Here is a 15,597-nt window from a genome sequence, read left to right as displayed (position 1 = left end):
CATTATAAAGCTTGGAAGCCAGGACATTTTTTAATATAACTCTGATTTTATTCTTCTGAAAGAAGAATGTCATATACACCTAGGATGGCTTGAGGGTGAGTAAATCATGGGCCAATTTTAATTTTTGGGTGAAATATCCCTTTATAGGGATAGTACACCCAAAAATGATATTTGTCATCACTTACTCATCCTCATGTTGTTCCAAATCTGTATGAGTTTCTTTATTCGGCTGAACACGTCGGTAACTAGACAGTTGACAGTATAGCTATTGACTTCCATATTATTCTTTCCTACTAAAGCCTATATTTTCCTAATAAGTACATATTATATTATAATATAATATTATCCTTATTAGTAATTATTTTGAAAATTATAATAATATTTAGCAGTAATGTATCAATATAGATAATACAGTACAATACGGTATAATTAATTACAGCAAAAGCAGACCAAATGACGAAATACAGTAAAAAATACAGTAAAGTACTATTTGGTAGTTTACAGTACTGATCTTGTGTACTGTAAAGTGAATTACAGTACAGTTACTGGAAATCGAAATACAGCAACTTGCTGGCAACCGTGCTGCCAGTAATGTACTGTAGAAATACAAGAAAATAATTTACAGAGAAATTGTTTCAAAGATGCACACAGGAAATTACTCTAACGTGAATGCGTTGATTGATTCCTAGGTTTATTTTGTTATGAATAAACAAATTGTAATGTTCAAGTTTTTGATTAAAAAAAAAAAGATATAAAGAAAATTACTCTAACATGACCATATTGATTGATTCTAAGATATTTAGTTTGTTACAAACAATGTGCAATCTGTAAAACAAAACCCCCAAATTTAAAGTTGAAATGGTATATTGTTGAAAGGTTTTTGACCTTGAGAAAAAGCTTTAAGTATATACCAACAATTTTTATGTTTATTATTTAATTTTATGTTGGTACATTTTTGTGAAGTACACCTGTTTTGACCTGACGTCCATTGAAATGGACAAAAAAAATTACAATTAAAGCAAAACATTTTTTTTATTTGGTCTCATTTATAGAAGCCTCATGAGCTGGGAAAATGTACTTTTATATTTTTCAGAAACTTGAAACATAATTCAGGTCTGAATGGGTTAAATCAGCCTACAGTGTGATATTTCATCATATTATCATGCTTAACACTGAGAATTTGAATAATTGAAATGTGATGATCAGATGCAGATATCTAAATCAGAGAATATCATAGGTTCGGGAGGTTGGCGGGTGGATTATTTATTTTTAACAGCAGATTCGGGGGACTCAAAGTGCACCAGATTAATGAATTTATCTTTAAAATGTACAAAATTTTAGCGGGATTTTAGCACCCAGGAAAAACCCGGATTATTACATAGATTTTGGGTGGAGAAAAGTCTTTGTTCATCAATTATGCACAGAGTTAATGCTCAACTGCAAAAACATGTTCTGAAACACTAAAAGTTAAGTAAATGAAATTATAGTATTATATGAAATAAATAAATGAAAATATGTATATTATTACGTTTTTATTTTATTTTGTGGGGACCCCCCAAGAGCTTTGACACAATTCGAACACTGTCTACGCCTAAAATAACTGGAGCAAACACAGATGAACCGAAATCTAACAATGACACATCGAGGCTAGAGGAGGCAGAACCTGTGGAGGCAGATCCAAGGCAGATCGAAAGACCCGTGAGAACTGTGCATAGCCTGGCGGGGGATACAGTGGTGCCAGTGAAAGTGCGAGGGAAACGCAAGCATTCGCAGGCCCACTTAAATTCAGCAAAGCGAAGGAGATATCAAGACGAGTACATTCGGTATGGATTTACGTGTCTCCTGGTTGATGGGGATGCACGTCCACAATGTGTAATGTGTACGGAGGTACTAGCAAATGACAGTTTGATGCCGGGGAAAATGAAGAGACATTTACACACCAAACACACATTGATAAAACAATCGATTTTTTCCGTCGCAAAGAGCTATATTTGCGTGGTCAAAAGCAAGTATTGACTACACAGACTACAACAACTAGCAAACTCCAGGCTGCATCTTATGAAGTTTCATACCTCATTGCAAAATCTAAGAAGCCACACACAATTGGCGAGACGCTCATTCGCCCTGCAGCAATAGCCATGTGTCAAGCTATGGATAATGAAAAAATAGCGAGTCAGCTTAAACAGGTCCCACTGTCAGATAAGGCAGCAGGCCGGAGCACCGTCTGCCATGCTTTCATACTCCCAAAGGGAGCTTCAATCCAGGAAACTGCAACTTACCATCACTGAACGGGCGACGATCAACTCTTGGCCTTCTCTGCACTTCAGGATGCCGAGCTGCAAGCTTCGACTCACAACAGCCATGTGCTCGAAACCACCATGCAAGTCATCAAATTTTCTCCACCCAGCAGAGAAGAAAACGACTGCAACTTGTACAGTGACTTTTGACACTCACGGACCCATCAACGAACTCAATTTTCAACCACTTCAAGAATTGTATCCACTGACCAACCATGCAAGTATCAATTTAACGAGGTGCTCTGAAATAAGCTGATGGTTCTTTTCTTAGTTAAATAGATCTTTTCCATAATTCCATTTCCTGCTTCCGGTTCCACATCACTCACCCCCTTTACCTATGCATGTATGTATGTATGTATGTATGAATGTATGTATGTTTGTTTAGTGTTAGTTATGTTTCTGAGTTAGTTAATAAAACTTGTGCACAATATGGATTTGGTTTCTGATTCTCTGCTTGCATACAAAGTCCCTTTTACGATCTTGATCTTGTCACATGCTCTAAGTGTTGTACAAGCTAAGAGATAATTATCTTTCAGTGACCATGAAAGATACACTTTTCTTAGAATAAATGAATAATCAAAGAGTTCGTTGGAACTGATTAATTGATTGTAATATTAATTTAGCTTACCTCAAAGTTAATCTAATTAACTGACCCAAATATTAATAGTTAATCATAATTGGTAAAATGGATTATTATTAATATTTCCCCTTTGAGCTAATATTGTTACACAGCCTGTCTCAACACCGTTGGATGAATTCTGGCTGTCAGTTGCAGGGGAATACCCGGGATTATCTGAAATCGCTTTGGATGAACTGATTCCCTTTGCCTCGACCTATCTCTGTGAAGCTACAACGGTCACGACTTACGAGAGTTGAAGATGAACTACGTTTATCAGTATCAAGCATAAAGCCCAGAATACAAATGTTGTGTTACCAGCATCAGGCTCGAGATGTGACCCATATGTATAGGGGTGGCCCGAGGCAAAAAGTTTGGGAACCTCTGCTCTAGGATATATTATGATAAATGGTCAAAAGCTTTGTGTTCTCCCTCTATACGTCTGCACTTATTACATGTGTGTCAAACTCTTTTACATGCGCTACAAAATAGACGTCACTGAACTTGCTCAAAATATAAATCAAATAAATATATTCAACAGTAAATGAATAATTAACTAAAATAATTATTAATGCCAAATTTGTGTAATAAAAATATGAAAATATACATTTTACAAAAATACATTTTGAAATTTGAAATATAGCTCTTACATCAACTATATTTAAATTTACACAACTAAGAACGGTGTGAAAAGAGTTTCCTATCTGAATTTATAGACAAAACAGGTTATATGTGACTTTTTGGAGGGCTTTTATTTTGGAATCAGACAGTCCTGACATTGTGTGAGTGATTTCTACTATCATTGTACTTTCATTCTGAAGTGAAATTGATGTGTGGAAACAGGGAGTTTCCTTTTATTAAACTTTTCTTGAATGAGCAAAAAGGCAAAGAAATACACATTCTCTCATATGTACATATGCGCATATACATCCATATACATATTTACACAAGGCACACATAAGAGATAATAAGACAAAACAATATTGTTATTGAGTTTAGCGGGGAATATTTTATCAGCTTCAAGATCACCGCTTAACCATAATCTGAACATGTTATTAATGTAATAAAGAGAAAGTAAGAGACTTGATTTATCATGCAGCTCAAAGCATTATGGGTAGAATCTCTACAATATATCCTGATTCATCAACACAGTTTCACTGATGATCGATAACTAACCCTAAACCCAGGATAGAGCGGTTGAGTGAATGTGGTCTGGACTGTGTGGATGAGGCTCATCGTGTCAGAGACGCTGTAGAAGGACAGAGTTCCTGCACTGTGATCCACATACACTCCTATTCTACTGTGATCCACACACACTCCTGTTCTACTGTGATCCACACACACTCCTCTTCTACTGTGATCCACACACACTCCTGTTCTACTGCTGATGGGCTTTACAGGGAGTTCAGTCTGTATGTTATTGTGTCTGAATGAGTAACTGTCAGAAGAGCAGAACAAACTCCAGGACTGATCATTATATCCAAACACACACTCATTACCCCGTCCCTTCCTGCTGATGCTCTTATATGACACTGAAATAAACACACATTCACCACTCCACTCAATCTCCCAGTAACAGCGTCCACACACACTCTCTCTACACAACACCTGAGGTATATATCTATCAAATCTGTCTGGATGATCAAGATACGACTGAAGCTCTAGTAGTGAAGTGCCAGTAATCACTCTGTTCCTCTCAGACAGACGGAGGTGTTTATTCACTGTGTTCAGATCCAGAGTGAGATGATGGGAATCTGATGGAGATAAAACACATCAGAATCAGGAATTATGAATCTGTCTGATCTTTTAATGTATCTGAACTCTTCATGTTCAATATATCATCAGTGTCTCAGTGCAGTTTACCAGATATCCTGAGCAAATCATCATTTACATGATCAACTCTAAAACACTTCTGTCATGTTTTCTTTCACTTCTCCAGGAAGAACATGAACACACTCAGTGAGTTTTTCTGCTTGTTTTCTCAGTGACTTACATTGTAGGAAGTCGTTCCTGGTCCTGGGAACAATGTTGGAGAAAGTGACTGTGGAAATCAACAGACATGAAGAGTGTGATTATCATGTCAAGAGAAAATGATCCCTGCATCCGTTCCTAAGACTTTTCTAATATGATCTTCTACATGATCTGAGATGATGGAGGATCATTTCTGAGAGCAGAATCTCCAGGACTTTACCTCTGTCAGAGATCTTCTTCAGCTCCTCTTTGCAGAAATCCTCCAGTTTGTCTCTCAGCTGACGGACAGATTCTCTCACGCCATCAAAAGAGGAGAGAGAACTGAAGAGATTGTCATTTACGTCTGTAGATTCAGGAGGAGCTGAGAGAGACTGGAAACTCTAGAGAGAACAGAAATCAAAGCTCATCACCTCCACACTTCATCAATAATCTGCTCTACTGTCAGATTTGTGCGGCTCTTGTTGATCTTTAGTAACTCTCCTCAATCCAGCACTTTCACAGCATCAGCTTCATTCTTCTCATAGTCATTATGTGACATTAGAGACACAAGTTCTAGCGTTTGCCATTTACACTATATGTGAACTTCCTAGGAAATCAATTTAAGCTCAATATTAGCTTGAGAAATACATCATTTTTATTAGAAGTTCTGCGATTATAAATCCAAATGTTTAGTGTGTTTTGAAATTATATATTTAAAAAATGAATGAAAGCAACAGTGAAATAAAGCAAATAAGAAAAGAAAAAAAAATTGTTCAGGAAACAATAAAAGTGATTAATTCACGTGTGAATAAAATCTAGAGGTCAGTGATATACAACATCTCTCTCACATTAAATATTATAAATAATCATGTCATTATCCTGATCAAATGCATCAATCATTTGGGGTAATTTAACTTTTAATAAAGCACTTTAAAGGGATATTTTACCACTGGGAAGATGAATGTGTATTTAAATTGGGTCATTCTTCTTCGAGTCCGTTGCAATTTCAGATGTCGTTCTGCCAATATCTGGCGCAGGTCACAGCTGATGGGGTCGGTTCAGCCAGGTCCTGGGGGCTGCACTGGGGGGCGTTTTCACACTCCAGTAGATGAGACATTGTCTGAACTGCTCCACAGCTACATGTGTCATCTGTCTGGTGGTTCCATGTTTTCATAAGTGCTTTGCACCTCCCCTGTTCCACTCGTAGTCTGTTGAGGGTCTTCCAGGTTAGCCATGGGAGGTCGTGCCCGCTGGCGAGACATTCAGTCGGGGTGATTCCTCTCTCCATCCAATCCTGGGCTCGTGTAGTTAGCTGGTTCCAGTCATCTTTCCAAATGTTGGTCCTCGCTATTTTTTTGGTTGTCTGGAGAAGTGGGACTGTCAGCAGGAAACTGGCTCTCGATTTCAAACGAGGTGGGGGTGCAATGTGTCCGTGCAGGGGGTGCCTGGTGTCAAACTCCTGTGTTCTCCGCTCGTCTTGGGCAATGATGGATCGTCTGATGTAGGGGGGGGCAATGCCAGCTAGAGCATAGAGGCACGGGACTGGCGTTGTCTTTATACATCCCGTGATAATGCGGCAGGTGTCGTTGAGGGCTATGTCAATCAGTTTGGTATGGTGGGAGCGGCTCCAGCTTGAGCACGCGTATTCGGCTGTGGAGAAGCACAGGGCTAGGGCAGTTGCACGGATGGTTGATGGATCGGCACCCCATTTTGAGTTTACCAGTTTGCGCAGAATGTTGTTGCGAGTGTTGATCTTGGCTTTGGTATTCTGGAGGTGAGTTTTGAAAGAGAGTGTCCTGTCGAGTGTGACTCCCAGGTACACAGGGTGAGGGTGGTTGAAGAGTTTGTGGCCATCCCATGGGATGCTCAGTTCTTTTTTCGCATCTCGATTTTTGAGATGGAAGCTGCATAGTTGAGTTTTTGATGGGTTCGGTTTCAGGTGGTTGTTTTTGTAGTAGGTTGACATCTCTTGAAGGGCATTTTCCAGGACCGCCTCAATCTTCTGGAAGTTCTCCTGTTGGGTGGTGATGCAGAGATCATCCGCATAAATAAAGCGGCGGCATTGTGAGTGAAGTGGTTGGTCATTAGTGTAGATGTTGAAGAGGAGTGGGGCCAGTACACTGCCTTGTGGTAGGTCGTTCTTTTGGGCTTTCCATTTGCTCTTCTTGTCATTTAATTGGACAAAGAAGCGCCTGTTGTTGAGGAGGCTTTTGATGATTTGGCACAGGTCGAGGTCACCAGTCATGTCAAAAAGTTTCCTAATCATGGTGCGGTGCTGGACTGTATCGTAGGCAGCAGTAAGATCTATGAAAGCTGCTCCAGTGATGAGTTTACACTCAAAACCATCCTCAATATGTTGGGTGAGGTTCAATAGCTGCCCAGCACAGGAGCGACCAGGACGGAAACCAGCTTGATCTTTAGTAAGCTTGGAGTCTATAACTGGCATAAGGCGTTGGAGTAATAGCCTCTCATAGATCTTGTAGGTGATGCAGAGGAGTGAAATTGGTCTGTAGCTCTTTGGGGATGATGGGTCCTTTCCAGGTTTGAGAATTGCGACTATCTTGGCCTTTCTCCATGCCGGAGGGATTATTTTCTCTGCCATGCATGAGTTCAACATTTCTAGGAGCCAGGTCTTTGCTTTAGGTCCCAGGTGCTGTATCATTTCCGTCAGTACGTCGTCGGTTCCTGCTGCTTTCCCAGGTTTCAGCATGTTCATTGCAGCTTCCAGTTCTTGTGGATCGAATGGCTTGGTAAGTGCTCTGGCTGGTTGTGGGTGGTCCGGTACCGCTGTCCGGCGGTATTCTCCTGTGGGTCTGCGCCGGTTTTGGCTGCGACCGTTTGCCACCAGCTGTGCTGCAACTGCGTTTGCTGTGACTGTTGAGAGCGTGGGTGGTGTGGTATGGTCTTCGCCGAGGCGGCGGATTGTGGCCCATGCCTTCCTGCTGTTGTTGGTCATGTTGGTATTTTCTAACAGCTCCTTCCAGGCTAGCCTTCGATCTTCCCCAACTTTGTTTAGCAGGGTCTCTCCGAGTTCTGTGACGGTGGGGGAGAAGGGGTCCTCATGATATGCCTCGTGGTAGGCTTTCAATAGCTCATTAGATGTTTCTGACAGTCCGGAGATGTACTCGGTCTGGCATCCTCTTGGTATATGTCGCCTGGCTGACCTTTTCAACAAGTCTGTGAACATGTTGTAGTTGTTGGGGTGTGATGGAATGCTGGAGATGGAGTTTTCAATCTCCTGTTGGAACGGCAACCAGTCTGCCCTCCGCAGATTAAACCTTCTGCGGAAGGGGACGGTAGTTGCTTGGAGGACAGATTTGATGGTTATGGTGATTGGCCGGTGTTGCGTGTGGGGGATAGGATCCAAGACAGCTTTCACAACTCTCGATGTTAGTTCACTGCTCACGCAAACAAGATCTGGGTTATATCCTCGTTTCCATCTGGCGCTGTGGAAAGATTTTGACAGTTTAGCGTCATGGATCAGGGTCAGGTGTTTCGACTCAAGCCAGGTTTCGACTTCATCTCCATCTTGATTGTTCACTTCATAACCCCACAGTGTGCTATGAGCATTGAAGTCCCCGATGCTAATGTGGTATTTCCTTTTGCATCTATCTGGCAGTTCAGGGTGGAGGAACGGGCTATGGGGGGGTTTATACACTGATGTGACAGAGACATTCGGGAGGGCAACTGTGATGGTTTCCATTTGCCCTTTGGTGATGTGGGTGCAGACCTCTTCGATCGCAAGGTTTGGTCTGCTGAATACAGCTGACCCATACTGTCTGTGTCGGATCTCAGCCACCAGCTTCATTCCAGGGATGGCTGGTCGGTGTTGTGCAGGGCCGATATGGGTTTCCTGCATGCACACTATGTCGAAGCATCTGACCGTTGTTGCTAGTATGTCTGCCTTGCGTCTGGAGAAACCTTCAATATTAATTGAGGCGATTGACAGTGCAGGCCCCGAGGGGGGCGAGTATCTGTTGCGCTTCGGCATCGTTCATCTGTTAGATTGCTCGGGTTGGTATACAGATATTGGCCTACTGGCGGTAGTAGTATCGGATAGAAACTATCAGATTGTACCAGTCAGCGTTTCCCAGGCTGCACCACGGGGAGGTTTCTGTATTAGGGTCATTTATGTAGTAGAAATGTGAAATTATTTTAGAAGTTGGTGCCTTCTAGACTGAGAAAAGCCTGAAAATGTATTTTTGGCTCATGTGGATGAAAGACAACAACTCCCAGAATGCACTTGCTTCGCTGCCCTACGAGGACACTCCCAAGCCATGCCTACCGGTTACAGAGGGCAGTATCGGGAGAAATGATACAGCTAGGCTACTAGTCGACTCGAAACTGAAAAGACGGCGTTTTATCGTGAGATCCCCCTATGGGCGGGTTGAAGACATGCGGAACGAGCTCCTCCTACTGGCTGGAGTCTCTCGCCTCTGGACAAAAGAGCCTCAGATGATGCTAAATGCTAGATGAAATAGAAGTTCTAGTGAAGGTGAAGAAACGATACAGTTGTATTAAAGGAAGTAATATAACATTTCTTATTTTATTCTATTTGTTGTCCATTTATTTTTTGGACGTGAGTGAATACAGAGCGAGGTTTTTTATTAGTGATCGGCAGCGAGTGATGAGGAGAGAGAAATGATCAACTAGAAATCTCTATAGAAAATAAACTGGACAATCAATTTACTATAAATGAGTTTAGATTTGGATACTGTGAACTGGAACCTGTGAAACTTTCATTGCTAACAAACTACCCTAAACCACCGAACGCTAATGTTGTTCCTACAACCAATATGAGAACAGAAAAAAAGAATGAATGTACATCAGTTGGGAATCATTTCAATGTTAAGAAACAACTTATTCATATAATTTGTAAAAGTACCATATCAATGCTTAGAAACGTTGCTGTTTAAGTTTTGAGAGTGTAAGTTTTGGGAAGGGGCAAAATGTTCAGAAACAGTTCAAAATCTACGAGCAGATTGAACATTATTTATAACTTTTCAGCAGTTAGTGACACTGAAATCCACAAGGACTCTTAGGACACGATCCCAAGGTCAGGTTTTGTGTGGTTTCAGTATGTTGAAGCATTGCTAATATACAGACTTCATGTTTAGGGTCTTCATGGTCAAATCACCATCAACATGTTAAAGGCAAACAATTATGAAAATACTGTCAATTCTGTCAAGTTTGAAGATCATCTGATGCAACTTTGATGAACATTACTCAAATTGCTACCATGAAGTTCACTGATTCCACCATTATATAAGAAATCAGAAGGAAAAATGATGTAAAAAAGTTGAACTGTGAGTGAAGATGATCAGATGAGAGTCTGACTGATGATTATATAATAACCGAACACACAGATCAACACTTCAGTCAGCGGCTCATTCTGCTCTCATGAAATGTTTCTCTGAAAGTCTCTTGCTCAAGTCCACTATGATCCTGTTCTTCTCGATCTCTGTTACCTGCAGGAAATGTATGTGATCCTGTGTGTGTGAAAGCTGCTCCAGCTCAGCGTCTCTCCTCCTCAGATCATTGATCTCCTGCTCCAGTCGCTCCAGTCGTTCTTCAGCTCGACTCACTGCAGTCTTTTCCTGATCTCTGATCCGCTGTGTCGCCTCAGAGCGGCTTCTCTCAATGGAGCGGATGAGCTCAGTGAAGATCCTCTCACTGTCCTCCACTGCTGTGTGTGCAGAGCGCTGTTAGGACACACATCACAATCACACAGTGAGCTTCAGTGAGTCCTGACTGAGACTTCTCAAACTTCTCTTCTTCTCCAGACTCACCTTATGAGACTCTACAGCCTCTCTCAGCTGCTGAAGATCTTTCTCTCTCTGCTGGATCCTCTGCTGGAACGACCTCTGCGTCTCCTTCAGCTGCTTCTGCAGCACAAACCAATAACACAGATGGCACTTTATACTGTCACTATATCATCATGTGAAGAGTTGAATCCAGTAAAAGTAGAATTAATAACCAATGGCTGGAGGTTCAAACTCCTGAAGGGATGATTGATCAGTTTTACCACCATTGTACATGAATTTACCTGAAGCATAAGGCCTGATTAACACAGCAAGCATAAGTATCATATAAGTGAAACTGACTCAGATGTAAAGCTTCTCAATGACAGAGTTTCTGCTTAATAACTCTATATAACTGCGGCTCTATATAGTTCAAATGGACTGAATCAGATTTATTGAACAATGTCAGTTTTATTTATATAGCACCATTAAGCACAACCTAGGTTGACCAATGTGCTGCACAGTAAAAATATTACAGTAAAACAATACAATATAATTAATAAAAACACAATGCAATAAACATCTTCATTGATTATACGGCAACTCAAGAAAATGTGTTTTTAACTTAGATTAAAAAAAAAGACAATGATGATGCAGATCGAGTCCAGAAGGGCAGAGCATTCTTCAGTCTGAGAAAGCGGTCCAGTCACTCCTGCATTTCAGCTTCGACACACAACAATCTCTGGTTAAACGACTGGAGAGACAAAACTGGACGATGTTCAGTCAATAAATCCAAGAGGGAGGGAGCAGCCAAACCGTTTAAAGATTTAAACTTTAAAATCGATAATGCACAGGCAACCAGTGCAGAGAACGTAAACCGGCCTAATGTGGTCCGGGTTTTTAGTACTGGTTAAGAGATTTACTGAACAGAAACTCTGTGTCTGTCGCTGCATTTAACTTGCGTTATTCTTGACAGAGATATATTTTGTTAAACAAATTATTTTCCATTATTTTATGTTGCTTTATTAAATCCTGTTTTACAAAAGTTTTTGTTGATCAATGTTTACAGTGTATTTTCACTATATTTTTTGTTAAGTTAAACGCGGAGCTCAATTACGCTCAGCAGTGAAAGTCCACTTACAGCTGCTGTTCACTTCTGTGACGTCTGCAGTGTGAATGATGTTTCCTGATCATATGGTGCCAATATAAATAGTGTCAACATTATTTCATCAGTGTGTAGTTTCATACCTGTTTCTCTGTCCTCTGTGCTGCTGCTGATACAGTGTCGTGGTTTTTATGATCGTCCATCGTACACAGCACACATATAAACTTCTGGTCAGTGCGACAGAAAACCTCAAGGAGTTTATCATGTGTTTGGCAGATCATCTCCTGCAGTCGTCCAGTGGCATCCGTCACTTTATGTGGCTTACGGGAGTGAAAATCCTCATGACGGTCAAAATGAGTTTGACAGTAAGACTCCAGACACACCAGACAGGACTTGACGGCTTTGTGTTTTCTTCCAGTACAGACGTCACACTGCACATCTCCAGCTCCAGCGTAACAGTCAGCAGGAAGTTTAGTCTTCTTCAGTTTCTCCACCAGTTCAGCCAGTATGGTGTTTTTAGCTAAAGCAGGTCTTGGACTGAAGGTCTGTCTGCACTGAGGGCAGCTGTAGACTCTCATCTGATCCTCCTGATCCCAGCAGCCTGTAATACAGATCTTACAGTAACTGTGTCCACAGGAAGTGGTCACTGGATCCTTCAGGAGATCCAGACACACTGGACACAGGAACTCATCCTGATCCACTGAAATTCTGGCTTCTGCCATTTTACTGCATGAGACACACAAACACACAACAGCTCAACTACACTTCAGTTTCTCCTTCCCTGAACTCATGTGATTCCTGGTTCTGTGTTTCAGTGACGTGTGCAAAACAGGTTTATCAGCAAGTCTGTAAAGCAGGTTCCTCATTCCTGGTCCTGGACAGCCTTATTCCTGTAGAGTTCAGTTTCAACCGTACTCCCACACACCTGGGCCAGTATTCTTAAAGCTTCTAAGAATCCTCTCAGAAAACTTCTAATTTAGCTTAATAACTTCTACATAGGAGTCTTAGCTGAAGAGCGATTCAGGATCGATCTGAGAGCAACTCTGAGCAAGGAAAAGACAAAAACTTTCATCTTAGTGAGGAGGCAGGGCTGACCTCGTTGCTACGTATGACACACTCTTTTGAAGAATGTTTGTTCGAAAGGTTTGCATGGCAGGAACAGCTATTAAAACAAAAGGTGAGAGTTTAAATTCCGACTTAGAAATGTGGATCAAAACACCAGGATGTTTAGCAAAAAATCACTCACCTTTTCCTCAGAATCCAGGCTCTTGTCTTCATACTAACAGGGTTGCATGTGTGGCGGCACGAGAGCGGACAAAACAGAGGAGGTTATAGTCTAGGTGGAACCTGCCCCAAAAACACCGACCACGCCACCCTGGGAATTTTTCCTGAGAATTATTTTACTTCCTAATTGCAATGTTACTGATACAATTAAGGACACACAGGTACGTATACAATTCTGCCAGAGACGAGGTTCAATTTTAAAAGGAACAACTTTTATTTCAATAATTTTAAAACAATTGAAAACACATTTATACCTTGGAAAAGGCTTATAATTGCTGCTGAGGCTTACCAGTGGAGGAGAAGGAGGTCACGAGGGCAGTAAAGAATCCCAGGGAGAGTCACCCGTGAACACACACAAACACACAGCGGTAAATACAGCAAAAAGAAAAAATGGGGTAGACAACACAGCACACAGGAAGGAGACACCACCACCAGGACACCAACACCACCACCTTCAGCTCTCAGCAACTGAAACGGGACAAAACGGGATACACACACACACACACACACACAATTAACAGGGATTCACTCAACAGAAAGAAAACATATGATATTTGAATGAAAAAGAACAAACTGAAATAAACTTTTCACAATATAAGCACAATATAAACTGCCAGAACCACCAGTGGTTCCAGGAAGGCAGTGCAAAACAAAATAATATAAATTTAAAAAGAAAAACACTTGTCAATAAACCAAGAGAAACAAAATACTAAATATAATTGAAATACAATGAGAACTTAACCAAAGAAAAACTAAACTCAGTAATAAGAAAGAATCAAGCAAAATGCAAATACAACTTTTAACTAAATTAACCAAAGCAACTCAAATATTTAGATAGAAAACTAAAGTCACTAATGTAGAGAAAACCAAACAAAACTTAAATACAACTTTTAACTAAATTGAAAACAAAATAACGAAGAAGAAAAAACGTAATCAATCAAATTATAAATGTAAAGAGCCATTCAAACATTTTAAAACACTGCCCCACATAAAACAGGTGGCTCACACATTTGACCGTATGGTCGTAGTTGCCCAGTGGCCGTAAAGGCAGGACGAGCGTGCAGCAATCTGTTAACGTTGCTGGTACAATATTCAGAACATGCACTTTAAGGCAAACAGCAGCCCAGGCAAAACAGCAGCCAGTGGGTGAATGCTATGCGGCCGAAGATGATCTCCAGCTGAACCAGCCCGGTTCCTGTTATTTATAGAAAATTGTAGTTAACCCCAAATAATAAAAAAATATGTCCTACACCATTTAGCCTACATACCGATCAAGCAGCGTTTGTGTCAACCCGAAAGAGACAGCTCAAAGCGTGCAAACAGCACAGGTAACTATCGGTAAGATCCGCTTTTGAATGCATTGAACAGCGGGGTGGAGGACTGCCCACCAACCGGAGATCTATGAGCGTTCATACATAATAAACATAACAGCAGCTGATAACAGTGGATTAAGTGCAGAGACAGTAAAGCTGCTACCTTACCTGTAGCAAAGCAGAACAACACACGGAGTGAGCGACCCGGAAGTATGACGCACTTCCGTCACCGAGGGCAGTCAGAAGGACTACTACCTATATTTATAGGGCGGCCCTGCGGCAGTCATTGGCCAAAAGAACGCCAGCTTGTTACAAGTTAAACTCATACTGCTACAATCTACCCTACCTTTTGCATTGTCGCCCAGACGATGGATGAGTAAAGCCAAAGATACCCTATACTAACTCCAAGTTCTAAAGAGAGCCATTACTGCGTTGGACACAGGGCCAGGAGGATCGGCAACATTGTCCGCTGCCACTACTGGTCTTGGAAGGTGATAGACATTGGAATGCTGGCCAGCAGTTGACCATGCTGTCCTACGTATGGCCACTTCACTGACTGCAGGGACAAATGTAGGCAAAGGGGCCGAAGGATGAGTGGGTCCTTCTGCTGCCCTGGTAGTAAAAGTCACTAACGGGCCTTGCCCAGTCGGTACTATGGCAGCTGGTGGGAGCTGCAACCGAGGGGTGGTTTGGGTAACAAACACTTGAGTGGGAGTTACCAGAGGAGCCTCATGCCTCAACACCAACAAATCGTCCTCTGACCACTCGTCCTCCGACTGAGGCAGGTCAGCAAGAGGTGAACAAGGTGAGGCAGCCCCACTTGAAGGATACGCTCCAACCACAGCCTTCAACAGTGCACGGTTGACCTGCCTGGCTTTGGTCGGTTCATCCACTGGTGCAATTAAATACACTGACCCTCCCTCTCTGGGCACTTTGAGGACCCTGTACTGTACAGGAACATAAAGGTCACAGAGCTTATGACGCCCCCGTGTAGTAAAATCATGAAGCCACACTAGCTGGCCCAATTTAAGAGCCACGGCTCTCACCCGCCGATCGTGGTTATTCTTACGACGCTCTGCGGCAACCCGCAAACTCTCTGTAGCACCTTCGAAGGCCAACTGCAAGCTGGTCTGGTGCTACTGAATTCACTCATGGATGTTTCCACCCACAGGATCCTGAACTCTACCCAACAGGATGTCGACTGGTAGTCTAGGCTCCTGCCCGAACTTTAAAAAGAACGGAGACTTGCCAGTCACCAAACTTAGAGAACCACTCTACCACCAAAGCTTGA

General features: G+C 41.8%; 1 protein-coding gene across 1 annotated transcript; it reads right to left on the bottom strand.

Annotated features, from left to right (window-relative positions):
• Positions 1 to 3,645: 3,645 nt before the first annotated feature.
• On the bottom strand, positions 3,646 to 12,522 carry LOC311298311 (tripartite motif-containing protein 16-like). The gene is made up of 6 exons (XM_084421122.1): positions 11,853 to 12,522; positions 10,653 to 10,748; positions 10,332 to 10,565; positions 5,105 to 5,264; positions 4,907 to 4,954; positions 3,646 to 4,667 (listed from the first exon to the last, which is right to left on the bottom strand). Exons 1-6 carry the CDS (start codon positions 12,429 to 12,431, stop codon positions 4,057 to 4,059), a joined length of 1,728 nt encoding a protein of 575 aa, XP_084277248.1. The 5' UTR covers positions 12,432 to 12,522; the 3' UTR covers positions 3,646 to 4,056.
• Between the last annotated feature and the right edge of the window lie 3,075 nt (positions 12,523 to 15,597).

The sequence above is a fragment of the Rutilus rutilus genome (genome assembly GCF_951802725.1).
Source record: "Rutilus rutilus genome assembly, chromosome: 10".
NCBI lineage: Eukaryota > Metazoa > Chordata > Actinopteri > Cypriniformes > Leuciscidae > Rutilus > Rutilus rutilus.
Note: the sequence above shows the minus strand (reverse complement) of the source record. Positions and strands in the feature narration are given on the sequence as shown.